We start from the raw sequence: 13,559 nt of genomic DNA, 5'->3' as shown, positions 1-13,559 counted from the left end.
CAAACACAAATTCACAGTACATTTGATTTAGATTTATCTTCTGATCATTCACTTTGCATTTCGTTGATAAAAATCAACTATTAACGCTTCTACTTGTGAGAGCATTCTTACTTTGCAGCATTTCTACCTCACCTGCCTCAATCTTTTGCACAATGTATGTACGTGTATAAAATAAATATGAGTGTAAATCTGGATAAGGCCTGGGTGATATCTAAGCTGTGCAGTGTACAGATCAGCTCATACAATGTCTTGTCACACATGAATGATACACGGGTGCAGCACATCTGGCTGTCTCAGGAATAACACTGACAATAAACACAGCCATGTGTGCACTGTGCAGTGCACTCTCTTCTGAATGACGGTTTACACAGCCTATCAGAGCCCGCCTCCTCTGCGCCCAATCACATCCCTTGTATCTTGATCTCGGTTTCCATTAGGCTGCTGACGTCCTCCGCCTCGGCCGGTTACTATGGCAGCGAACGGGGCGGGATTTTTTTTGCAAGATGGCGGCGCCCATGGATCGCCTGACTGAAGTGTGTACAGAGCTAGAGAGATGGGTGAGGGAAGATCTAGAGCGGGGGGACCCCGGGACAGGTGGGGTGCATCGGCTCACCGAGCTGTTCAGGCAGGCCGTGTACAGGTGAGCCCTCCTGCTTATTACACTGAGGGGAATCCTTACTTTGCTGCTGACAGGCAGGTGCTATCTTTGCTGCTGTTGGACTACAAGGCTCAGCATACCCTCCAGTCTATCTGGCCAGCTTTTATTTAATTATCCTCCTTCAAGTCATTATCACCTTTATAATACCTGGACTGATGATCGATGGGTTTTAGTATTGAGGCCAGGACCCCGATGGTCCTCATTTTTATTCATACTTGCAGGGCCGGCTTTACCATTAGGCAGCTTTAGGCGGTTGCCTAGGGGCGCCAGCCCCCGGAGGGCGCCACTGAATTAATCTAGCAAAAAACTGAAGGATATCTCTGTATGCAGCCTTCTCTTTTTACACTGTGCTGCCTACTGCTGCCGGTCTAATTAGGTGCAGCCACCACTATCAGGCTGTACCACATAGTGCCTCAGTGCTTCCTCCATGCTGACACGTGTAACATCAAGTCATGTGAGGGCACATAGGAGGCGGATATAATTATGGCTCCCGAGGGGTGCCCCGTGGTGGCTCCTCATAGTCCTGACACCTCCTGCAGAAGAGTTGCAGGTTAGGAAGGCACCAGGTTGAAGCTTTGCCTAGGGTGCAGAGAGACCTTGCACCGGCCCTGCATACTTGCCTACCTGACCCTCTCCATGAGGGAGAAAATGCTCTGTTCCTGGACTTTCCTGGTAATGTATGATTGCCATCACCTGTGGTGAGCTAGTTAATTGATAAGAAAGGTGTTTCACCACAGGTAATGGCAATCATACATTACCAGGAAAGTCCAGGAACAGAGCATTTTCTCCCTCATGGAGAGGGTCAGGTAGGCAAGTATGTTTTTATTTTTCCTGTGCGCATGCGCTGTCGTGAACCATTGAGGATGGTGTGTGTTCCAATGGACAATCATATTAAATCATATTCAGTACATCTTTGAAAGGCTATGTCTTCCCGGGCTCTCTGCATGCCATGGAATGTGGCTCAGGTGGTAAAAAGAGGGGGAGGATGTCACAGTGAAATCTGAGCTCAGGGAGAGATTTCCAAAGCCTCTCTGCACACTACATCTTGTGCCGTGTGGCTTGTGGCCATGGCAGTCACGTGACACGCCAGAGTCATAAATCGCCAATAGTTGTCTGGAGAAACATTCCAAGGAAAATGGTAATCGGTAAACTACTTTCAACAGCTTTTTCACATGTTACTTACATTAAAGAGACACCTACGATTTTCATAAGTCTGCTGCTGTATTTATATCACTCTCTTTACAGCCTCAAAGGCCCCAGTATGGAAAGTTTAGTAGGAGCCTAATGTGACCTCCTCACAAAGAGCTAGGGATGGCCATCAACCATCGACAGTTCAAAATCATCGATGGTCTCTTGTGATGTTGAATACTTTTACCAGCGATAAGTAAAACCAGATGGTTTTCCGGCATCGACGGTACTAGGGTTGCCACCTCATCCCTTTAATTCTGGACACATTAATTACACAGGTTCTGTGGCTGGCTTCTAGACTCAATTTCACCTGGTTTTAATCAGCCACAGAACCTGTGTAATTAATATGTATCCAGAATTAAAGGAATGAGGTGGCAACCCTAGATGGTACAGAACCACCTGATGGCTTTGTTTTTTCCCTACAAGGTACTGAGACTATCTCCCCCCGGACACCCACAAAGCCCTGCCCCCAGGCTCTGAATGTCCCACATCCTAGTGAATAGTAAAGCTGGGATGACCATCAGTGGGTGAAACAATTGATGGTTCCCTTACAGATATTTGTATACCATTGAGTTTAACCATTAATTGTAACATCGATTGTGACCATCAATGGTTAACCCACCAAAGGTCATCCCTACATAGAGCTGTCATGAGAATTCTTGCCAAGATAGGCTCCATTATCCATTATACGGGTATGGGTCGTTGGGTCGACTCAGCTTAGGTCGACATGTACTAGGTCTACAGGTCAAAAGGTCGACATGGCTTTTTGGACTTTTTTTGGTGTCGTTTTCTTCGTAAAGTGACGGGGAACCCCATTTAGTACACCGTGTCCCCTCGCATGGCTTGCTTCGCTCGCCATGCTTTGGGCAAGGTGCCTCACTCCGCTACCGCTGCACTCGGCACAGGTTACCGTTCCCAATTGTAGTCCACGTGGATAGTCAAGTATGAAAAAGTCCAAAAAATTAAAGGAAAAAAAAAATATATATATATTTCTCTGACGTCCTAGTGGATGCTGGGAACTCCGTAAGGACCATGGGGAATAGCGGCTCCGCAGGAGACTGGGCACAAAAGTAAAGCTTTAGGACTACCTGGTGTGCACTGGCTCCTCCCCCTATGACCCTCCTCCAAGCCTCAGTTAGATTTTTGTGCCCGGCCGAGAAGGGTGCACACTAGGGGCTCTCCTGAGCTTCTTAGTGAAAGTTTAGTTTTAGGTTTTTTATTTTCAGTGAGACCTGCTGGCAACAGGCTCACTGCATCGAGGGACTAAGGGGAGAAGAAGCGAACTCACCTGCGTGCAGAGTGGATTGGGCTTCTTAGGCTACTGGACACCATTAGCTCCAGAGGGACCGAACACAGGCCCAGCCTCGGAGCTCGGTCCCAGAGCCGCGCCGCCGGCCCCCTTACAGAGCCAGAAGCAAGAAGAGGTCCGGAAAAATCGGCGGCAGAAGACATCAGTCTTCAACAAGGTAGCGCACAGCACTGCAGCTGTGCGCCATTGTTACTCAGACACACTTCACACTTCGGTCACTGAGGGTGCAGGGCGCTAGGGGGGGGCGCCCTGAGCAGCAATGTAAACACCTTGGCTGGCATAAATACACCACATATAACCTCCAGGGCTATATGGATGTATTTTAACCCCTGCCAGAACTCACCAAAAAGCGGGAGAAAAGGCCGCCGAGAAGGGGGCGGAGCCTATCTCCTCAGCACACGGGCGCCATTTTCCATCACAGCTCCGCTGGAAGGACGTCTCCCTGACTCTCCCCTGCAGTCCTGCACTACAGAAAAGGGTAAAAAAGGAAGGGGGGCACTAATTTGGCGCAGTTTTGATACTAACAGCAGCTATAAAGGGAAAAGCACATTTTATAGTGGTATTCCTGTCTATATATAGCGCTCTGGTGTGTGCTGGCATACTCTCCCTCTGTCTGCCCAAAGGGCTAGTGGGGTCCTGTCCTCTATTAGAGCATTCCCTGTGTGTGTGCGGTGTGTCGGTACGATTGTGTCGACATGTTTGAGGAGGAAAATGAGATGGAGGCGGGGCAATTGCCTATTATAGAGTTGTCACCCCCTAGGGAGTCGACACCTGAGTGGATGAGCTTATGGAAGGAATTGCGTGACAGTGTCAGCTCTTTACGACAGACAGTTGACGACATGAGACAGCCGGCTACTCAGCTTGTGCCTGTCCAGGGGTCTCAAACGCCATCAGGGGCTTTAAAACGCCCGTTACCTCAAATGGCAGACACAGACACGGATACTGACTCCAGTGTCGATGATGAGGAGACAAACGTGACTTCCACTAGGGCCACACGTTACATGATTGAAGCAATGAAAAATGTATTGCATATCTCTGATAATACAAGTACCACTAAAAAGGGTATTATGTTTGGTGAGAAAAAACTGCCTGTAGTTTTTCCTGTATCCGAGGAATTAAATGAAGTGTGTGATGAGGCGTGGGTTTCCCCCGATAAAAAACTGATAATTCCTAAAAGGTTATTGGCATCGTACCCTTTCCCGCCAGAGGATAGGGCACGTTGGGAAACACCCCCTAGGGTGGATAAAGCGCTCACACGCTTGTCTAAACAGGTAGCACTACCCTCTCCTGATACGGCCGCCCTAAAGGAACCTGCCGATAGAAAGCTGGAGAATATCCTAAAATGTATATACACTCACACGGGTGTTATACTGCGACCATCAATCGCCTCAGCCTGGATGTGCAGTGCGGGCCTGGCGTGGTCGGATTCCCTGACTGAAAATATTGATACCCTAGATAGGGACAGTATATTACTGACTATAGAGCATTTGAAGGATGCATTTCTATATATGCGTGATGCACAGAGGGATATTTGCAGACTGGCATCAAGAGTTAGCGCGCTGTCCATTTCTGCAAGAAGAGGTTTATGGACGCGGCAGTGGTCAGGTGATGCGGATTCTAAAAGGCACATGGAACAACCAGTTCCCAGGAACAAAAGCCCTCTCCCGCCTCCGCAAAGTCCTCAGCATGACGCTGGGGCTTTACAAGCGGACTCAGTCACGGTGGGGGCCCGTCTCAAGAAGTTCAGTGCGCAGTGGGCCCACTCGCAAGTGGGCCCCTGGATCCTTCAGGTGGTATCTCAGGGGTACAAATTGGAATTCGAGACGTCTCCCCCTCGCCGTTTTCTAAAGTCTGCTTTACCGACGTCTCCCTCAGACAGGGAGGCAGTATTGGAAGCCATTCACAAGCTATATTCCCAGCAGGTGATAATCAAGGTACCCCTCCTACAACAGGGAAAGGGGTACTATTCCACACTATTTGTGGCACCGAAGCCGGACGGCTCGGTGAGACCAATTTTACACCTAAAATCCTTGAACACTTACATACAAAGGTTCAAATTCAAGATGGAGTCACTCAGAGCAGTGATTGCAAACCTGGAAGAAGGGGACTATATGGTGTCTCTGGACATCAAAGATGCTTACCTACATGTCCCAATTTACCCTTCTCACCAAGGGTACCTCAGGTTTGTGGTACAGAACTGTCACTATCAGTTTCAGACGCTGCCGTTTGGATTGTCCACGGCACCCCGGGTCTTTACCAAGGTAATGGCCGAAATGATGATACTCCTTCGAAGGAAGGGAGTTTTAGTTATCCCTTACTTGGACGATCTCCTGATAAGGGCAAGATCCAGGGAACAGTTGGAAGTCGGAGTAGCACTATCTCAGATAGTGCTGCGCCAGCACGGTTGGATTCTCAATATTCCAAAATCGCAGCTGATCCCGACGACACGACTTCTATTCCTAGGGATGATCCTGGACACAGTCCAGAAAAAGGTGTTTCTCCCGGAGGAGAAAGCCAGGGAGTTATCCGAACTAGTCAGAAATCTCCTAAAACCAGGCCAAGTCTCAGTGCATCAATGCACAAGGGTCCTGGGAAAGATGGTGGCTTCTTACGAAGCAATCCCATTCGGCAGATTCCACGCAAGAACCTTCCAGTGGGATCTGCTAGACAAATGGTCCGGGTCGCATCTTCAGATGCATCAGCGGATAATCTTGTCACCAAGGACAAGGGTGTCTCTCCTGTGGTGGTTGCAGAGTGCTCATCTTCTAGAGGGCCGCAGATTCGGCATTCAGGACTGGGTCCTGGTGACCACCGATGCCAGCCTGAGAGGCTGGGGAGCAGTCACACAGGGAAGAAATTTCCAGGGCTTGTGGTCAAGCCTGGAGACATCACTTCACATAAATATCCTGGAGCTAAGGGCCATCTACAATGCTCTAAGCCTAGCAAGACCTCTGCTTCAAGGTCAGCCGGTGCTGATCCAGTCAGACAACATCACGGCAGTCGCCCACGTAAACGGACAGGGCGGCACAAGAAGCAGGAGGGCAATGGCAGAAGTTGCAAGGATTCTTCGCTAGGCGGAAAATCATGTGATAGCACTGTCAGCAGTGTTCATTCCGGGAGTGGACAACTGGGAAGCAGACTTCCTCAGCAGACACGACCTCCACCCGGGAGAGTGGGGACTTCACCCAGAAGTCTTCCACATGATTGTGAACCGTTGGGAAAAACCAAAGGTGGACATGATGGCGTCCCGCCTCAACAAAAAACTAGACCGGTATTGCGCCAGGTCAAGGGACCCTCAGGCAATAGCTGTGGACGCTCTGGTAACACCGTGGGTGTACCAGTCAGTGTATGTGTTCCCTCCTCTGCCTCTCATACCCAAGGTACTGAGAATCATAAGAAGGAGAGGAGAAAGGACTATACTCGTGGCTCCGGATTGGCCAAGAAGGACTTGGTACCCGGAACTTCAAGAGATGCTCACAGAGGACCCGTGGCCTCTACCTCTAAGAAAGGACCTGCTCCAGCAGGGACCCTGTCTGTTCCAAGACTTACCGCGGCTGCGTTTGACGGCATGGCGGTTGAACGCCGGATCCTGAAGGAAAAAGGCATTCCAGATGAACTCATCCCTACCCTGATCAAGGCCAGGAAGGATGTAACTGCAAAACATTATCATCGCATTTGGCGAAAATATGTTGCGTGGTGTGAGGCCAAGAAGGCCCCTACGGAGGAATTTCAACTGGGTCGTTTCCTACATTTCCTGCAAGCAGGATTGTCTATGGGCCTAAAATTAGGATCCATTAAGGTTCAAATTTCGGCCCTGTCGATCTTCTTCCAAAAAGAACTGGCTTCAGTGCCTGAAGTTCAGACGTTTGTCAAAGGGGTACTGCATATACAGCCTCCTTTTGTGCCTCCAGTGGCACCTTGGGATCTCAATGTAGTTTTAGGGTTCCTAAAATCACATTGGTTTGAACCACTTGCCACAGTGGATTTGAAATATCTCACATGGAAAGTGGTAATGCTGTTGGCCCTGGCTTCAGCCAGGCGCGTATCAGAATTGGCGGCTTTATCCTATAAAAGCCCTTACCTGATATTTCATTCGGATAGGGCGGAATTGAGGACTCGTCCTCAATTTCTCCCTAAGGTGGTTTCAGCGTTTCACATGAATCAACCTATTGTGGTACCTGTGGCTACTAGGGACTTGGAGGACTCCAAGTTGCTAGACGTAGTCAGGGCCCTGAAAATATGTTTCCAGGACGGCTGGAGTCAGAAAATCTGACTCGCTGTTTATACTGTATGCACCCAACAAGCTGGGTGCTCCTGCTTCTAAGCAGACGATTGCTCGTTGGATTTGTAGTACAATTCAACTTGCACATTCTGTGGCAGGCCTGCCACAGCCAAAATCTGTTAAAGCCCATTCCACAAGGAAGGTGGGCTCATCTTGGGCGGCTGCCCGAGGGGTCTCGGCTTTACAACTTTGCCGAGCAGCTACTTGGTCAGGGGCAAACACGTTTGCTAAATTCTACAAATTTGATACCCTGGCTGAGGAGGACCTGGAGTTCTCTCATTCGGTGCTGCAGAGTCATCCGCACTCTCCCGCCCGTTTGGGAGCTTTGGTATAATCCCCATGGTCCTTACGGAGTTCCCAGCATCCACTAGGACGTCAGAGAAAATAAGAATTTACTTACCGATAATTCTGTTTCTCGTAGTCCGTAGTGGATGCTGGGCGCCCATCCCAAGTGCGGATTGTCTGCAATACTTGTATATAGTTATTGTTACAAACAAATCGGGTTGTTTATTGTTGGAAGCCATCTTTTCAGAGGCTCCTACGGTTATCATACTGTTAACTGGGTTCAGATCACGAGTTGTACGGTGTGATTGGTGTGGCTGGTATGAGTCTTACCCGGGATTCAAGATCCTTCCTTATTATGTACGCTCGTCCGGGCACAGTATCTTAACTGAGGCTTGGAGGAGGGTCATAGGGGGAGGAGCCAGTGCACACCAGCTAGTCTAAAGCTTTTACTTTTTGTGCCCAGTCTCCTGCGGAGCCGCTATTCCCCATGGTCCTTACGGAGTTCCCAGCATCCACTACGGACTACGAGAAATAGAATTATCGGTAAGTAAATTCTTATTTCTCTATCGTCCTAGTGGATGCTGGGGTTCCTGAAAGGACCATGGGGAATAGCGGCTCCGCAGGAGACAGGGCACAAAAAGTAAAGCTTTTCCAGATCAGGTGGTGTGCACTGGCTCCTCCCCCTATGACCCTCCTCCAGACTCCAGTTAGATTTTTGTGCCCGGCCGAGAAGGGTGCAATCTAGGTGGCTCTCCTAAAGAGCTGCTTAGAAAAAGTTTAGCTAGGTTTTTTATTTTACAGTGATTCCTGCTGGCAACAGGATCACTGCAGCGAGGGACTGAGGGGAGAAGGAGTCAACTCACCTGCGTGCAGGATGGATTGGCTTCTTGGCTACTGGACATCAAGCTCCAGAGGGACGATCACAGGTACAGCCTGGATGGTCACCGGAGCCGCGCCGCCGGCCCCCTTGCAGATGCTGAAGTCAGAAGAGGTCCAGAATCGGCGGCTGAAGACTCCTGCAGTCTTCTAAAGGTAGCGCACAGCACTGCAGCTGTGCGCCATTTTCCTCTCAGCACACTTCACACGCGGTCACTGAGGGTGCAGGGCGCTGGGGGGGGGCGCCCTGGGAGGCAAATGTAACCTATATAAAGGCTAAAAATACCTCACATATAGCCCCCAGAGGCTATATGGAGATATTTAACCCCTGCCTGATTTCTCTAAATAGCGGGAGACGAGCCCGCCAGAAAAGGGGCGGGGCCTATCTCCTCAGCACACGGCGCCATTTCCTCTCACAGCTCCGCTGGTCAGGACGGCTCCCAAGTCTCTCCCCTGCACTGCACTACAGAAACAGGGTAAAACAGAGAGGGGGGGGCAAATTTATGGCGATATTTTGATATAACAAAGCAGCTATAAGGGAGCACTTATTATAAGGCTATCCCTGATATATATATAGCGCTTTTGGTGTGTGCTGGCAAACTCTCCCTCTGTCTCCCCAAAGGGCTAGTGGGTCCTGTCTTCGTTAGGAGCATTCCCTGTGTGTCTGCTGTGTGTCGGTACGTGTGTGTCGACATGTATGAGGACGATATTGGTGTGGAGGCGGAGCAATTGCCAAATATGAGGATGTCACCCCCTAGGGAGTCGACACCAGAATGGATGCCTTTATTTATGGAACTACGGGATAGTGTCAACACGCTAAAGCAGTCGTTTGACGACATGAGGCGGCCGGACAATCAATTAGTGCCTGTCCAGGCGACTCAAACACCGTCAAGGGCTGTGAAACGCCCTTTGCCTCAGTCGGTCGACACAGACCCAGACACAGGCACTGACTCCAGTGGTGACGGTGACGAATCAACCGTATTTTCCAGTAGGGCCACACGTTATATGATTTTGGCAATGAAGGAGGCGTTACATTTAGCTGATACTACAGGTACCACTAAATTATGTGGGGTGTGAAAAAACTACCTATAGTTTTTCCTGAATCAGAAGAATTAAATGACGTGTGTAATGAAGCGTGGGTTGCCCCTGATAAAAAGCTGATAATTTCCCGCCAGAGGTTAGGGAGCGCTGGGAAACACCTCCTAGGGTGGACAAGGTGCTAACACGCTTATCTAAACAAGTGGCGTTACCCTCTCCTGAGACGGCCGCACTTAAAGATCCATCAGATAGGAGGATGGAAAATATCCAAAAAAGTATATACACACATGCAGGTGTTATACTACGACCAGCTGTAGCGACTGCCTGGATGTGCAGTGCTGGGGTAGTTTGGTCAGAGTCCCTGATTGAAAATATTGATACCCTGGACAGGGACAATATTTTACTGTCGTTAGAACAAATAAAGGATGCATTTCTTTATATGCGTGATGCACAGAGGGATATCTGCACACTGGCATCACGGGTAAGTGCTATGTCCATTTCGGCCAGAAGAGCTTTATGGACGCGACAGTGGACAGGCGATGCGGATTCAAAACGGCATATGGAAGTTTTGCCGTATAAAGGGGAGGAGTTATTTGGAGTCGGTCTATCAGATTTGGTGGCCACGGCTACAGCCGGGAAATCCACCTTTCTACCTCAAGTCACTCCCCAACAGAAAAAGGCACCGACTTTTCAACCGCAGCCCTTTCGTTCCTTTAAAAATAAGAGAGCAAAGGGCTATTCATATCTGCCACGAGGCAGAGGTCGAGGGAAGAGACAGCAACACGCAGCTCCTTCCCAGGAACAGAAGCCCTCCCCGGCTTCTACAAAAGCCTCAGCATGACGCTGGGGCTTCTCAAGCAGACTCGGGGACGGTGGGCGGTCGTCTCAAAAATTACAGCGCGCAGTGGGCTCACTCGCAGGTAGATCCCTGGATCCTGCAGATAATATCTCAAGGGTACAGGTTGGAATTAGAGACAGATCCACCTCGCCGTTTCCTGAAGTCTGCTTTACCAACGTCCCCCTCCGAAAGGGAGACGGTTTTGGAAGCCATTCACAAGCTGTACTCTCAGCAGGTGATAGTCAAGGTACCTCTTCTACAACAAGGGAAGGGGTATTATTCCACTCTTTTTGTGGTACCGAAGCCGGATGGCTCGGTAAGGCCTATTCTAAATCTGAAGTCCTTGAACCTGTACATAAAGAAGTTCAAGTTCAAGATGGAGTCACTCAGAGCAGTGATAGCGAACCTGGAAGAGGGGGACTTTATGGTATCCTTGGACATCAAGGATGCGTATCTCCACGTTCCAATTTACCCCTCACACCAGGGGTACCTCAGGTTCGTTGTACAAAACTGTCACTATCAGTTTCAGACGCTGCCGTTCGGATTGTCCACGGCACCTCGGGTCTTTACAAAGGTAATGGCCGAGATGATGATTCTTCTTCGAAGAAAAGGCATATTAATTATCCCATACTTGGACGATCTCCTAATAAGGGCAAGGTCCAGAGAACAGCTAGAGATGGGATTAGCACTGTCTCAAGAAGTGCTAAAACAGCACGGGTGGATTCTGAATATTCCAAAATCCCAGTTAATGCCGACAACTCGTCTGCTGTTCCTAGGGATGATTCTGGACACGGTTCAGAAAAAGGTTTTTCTCCCGGAAGAAAAAGCCAAGGAGTTATCCGAGCTTGTCAGGAACCTCCTAAAACCAGGAAAGGTGTCTGTACATCAATGCACAAGAGTCCTGGGAAAAATGGTGGCTTCTTACGAAGCAATTCCATTCGGCAGATTCCACGCAAGAATTTTCCAAAGGGATCTGTTGGACAAATGGTCAGGGTCGCATCTTCAGATGCACCTACGGATAACCCTGTCTCCAAGGACAAGGGTGTCTCTTCTGTGGTGGTTGCAGAGTCCTCATCTATTGGAGGGCCGCAGATTCGGCATACAGGATTGGATCCTGGTGACCACGGACGCCAGCCTGAGAGGCTGGGGAGCAGTCACACAAGGAAGAAACTTCCAGGGAGTATGGACGAGCCTGGAAACGTCTCTTCACATAAACATTCTGGAACTAAGAGCAATATACAATGCTCTAAGCCAGGCAGAACCTCTGCTTCAGGGAAAACCGGTGTTGATCCAGTCGGACAACATCACGGCAGTCGCCCATGTGAATAGACAGGGCGGCACAAGAAGCAGGAGTGCAATGGCAGAAGCTGCAAGGATTCTTCGCTGGGCAGAGAATCATGTGATAGCACTGTCAGCAGTGTTCATCCCGGGAGTGGACAACTGGGAAGCAGACTTCCTCAGCAGACACGATCTTCACCCGGGAGAGTGGGGACTTCATCCAGAAGTCTTCCACATGCTGGTAACCCGTTGGGAAAGACCAATGGTGGACATGATGGCGTCTCGCCTCAACAAAAAACTGGACAGGTATTGCGCCAGGTCAAGAGATCCGCAGGCAATAGCTGTGGACGCGCTGGTAACGCCTTGGGTGTACCAGTCGGTGTATGTGTTTCCTCCTCTGCCTCTCATACCAAAAGTATTGAGAATTATACGGCAAAGAGGCGTAAGAACGATACTAGTGGTTCCGGATTGGCCAAGAAGGACTTGGTACCCGGAACTTCAAGAGATGATCACGGAAGATCCGTGGCCTCTACCTCTAAGGAGGGACTTGCTTCAGCAGGGTCCCTGTCTGTTTCAAGACTTACCGCGGCTGCGTTTGACGGCATGGCGGTTGAACGCCGGATCCTAAAGGAAAAAGGCATGCCGGAAGAAGTAATTCCTACTTTGATTAAAGCAAGGAAGGAAGTAACCGTGCAACATTATCACCGAATTTGGCGAAAATATGTTGCGTGGTGCGAAGATCGGAGTGCTCCGACGGAGGAATTTCAACTGGGTCGATTCCTACATTTCCTGCAATCAGGATTGTCTATGGGTCTCAAATTGGGATCTATTAAGGTTCAAATTTCGGCCCTGTCGATTTTCTTTCAAAAAGAATTGGCTTCAGTCCCTGAAGTCCAGACCTTTGTTAAGGGAGTGCTGCATATACAGCCTCCTGTGGTGCCTCCAGTGGCACCGTGGGATCTCAATGTGGTTTTGGACTTTCTAAAATCTCATTGGTTTGAACCACTAAAAAAGGTGGATTTGAAATATCTCACTTGGAAAGTGACCATGCTTCTAGCCCTGGCTTCTGCCAGGAGAGTATCAGAATTGGCAGCTTTATCTTACAAAAGCCCATATCTGATTTTCCATTCGGACAGGGCAGAACTGCGGACTCGTCCGCATTTTCTCCCTAAGGTGGTGTCAGCATTTCATCTGAACCAGCCTATTGTAGTGCCTGCGGCTACAAGTGACTTGGAGGACTCCAAGTTACTGGACGTTGTCAGAGCATTAAAAATATATATTGCAAGGACAGCTGGAGTCAGAAAATCTGACTCGTTGTTTATATTGTATGCACCCAACAAGATGGGTGCTCCTGCGTCTAAGCAGACGATTGCTCGTTGGATCTGTAGCACAATCCAACTTGCACATTCTGTGGCAGGCCTGCCACAGCCTAAATCTGTAAAGGCCCACTCCACAAGGAAGGTGGGCTCATCTTGGGCGGCTGCCCGAGGGGTCTCGGCATTACAACTTTGCCGAGCAGCTACGTGGTCAGGGGAGAACACGTTTGTAAAATTTTACAAATTTGATACTCTGGCTAAGGAGGACCTGGAGTTCTCTCATTCGGTGCTGCAGAGTCATCCGCACTCTCCCGCCCGTTTGGGAGCTTTGGTATAATCCCCATGGTCCTTTCAGGAACCCCAGCATCCACTAGGACGATAGAGAAAATAAGATTTTACTTACCGATAAATCTATTTCTCGGAGTCCGTAGTGGATGCTGGGCGCCCATCCCAAGTGCGGATTATCTGCATAAATTGTACATAGTTATTGT

The 13,559-nt window shown here is 49.4% G+C and overlaps 1 protein-coding gene across 2 annotated transcripts in view; it reads left to right on the top strand.

Annotated features, from left to right (window-relative positions):
- Positions 1 to 442: 442 nt before the first annotated feature.
- The window catches only part of ATXN10 (ataxin 10), a 345,162-nt gene continuing 332,045 nt past the window's right edge, over positions 443 to 13,559 (top strand). Inside the window, exon 1 of one of the 2 annotated variants that reach the window (XM_063928886.1) lies at positions 443 to 640. In XM_063928886.1, coding sequence (XP_063784956.1) covers positions 504 to 640 — 137 coding nt within the window. In that variant the 5' untranslated portion in view covers positions 443 to 503. The remainder of the gene's footprint in view (positions 641 to 13,559) is intronic. The other variant, XM_063928887.1, reaches the window with a different exon arrangement.

This window comes from Pseudophryne corroboree, chromosome 6 (assembly GCF_028390025.1).
Source record: "Pseudophryne corroboree isolate aPseCor3 chromosome 6, aPseCor3.hap2, whole genome shotgun sequence".
NCBI classification, from domain to species: domain Eukaryota; kingdom Metazoa; phylum Chordata; class Amphibia; order Anura; family Myobatrachidae; genus Pseudophryne; species Pseudophryne corroboree.
Note: the sequence above shows the minus strand (reverse complement) of the source record. Positions and strands in the feature narration are given on the sequence as shown.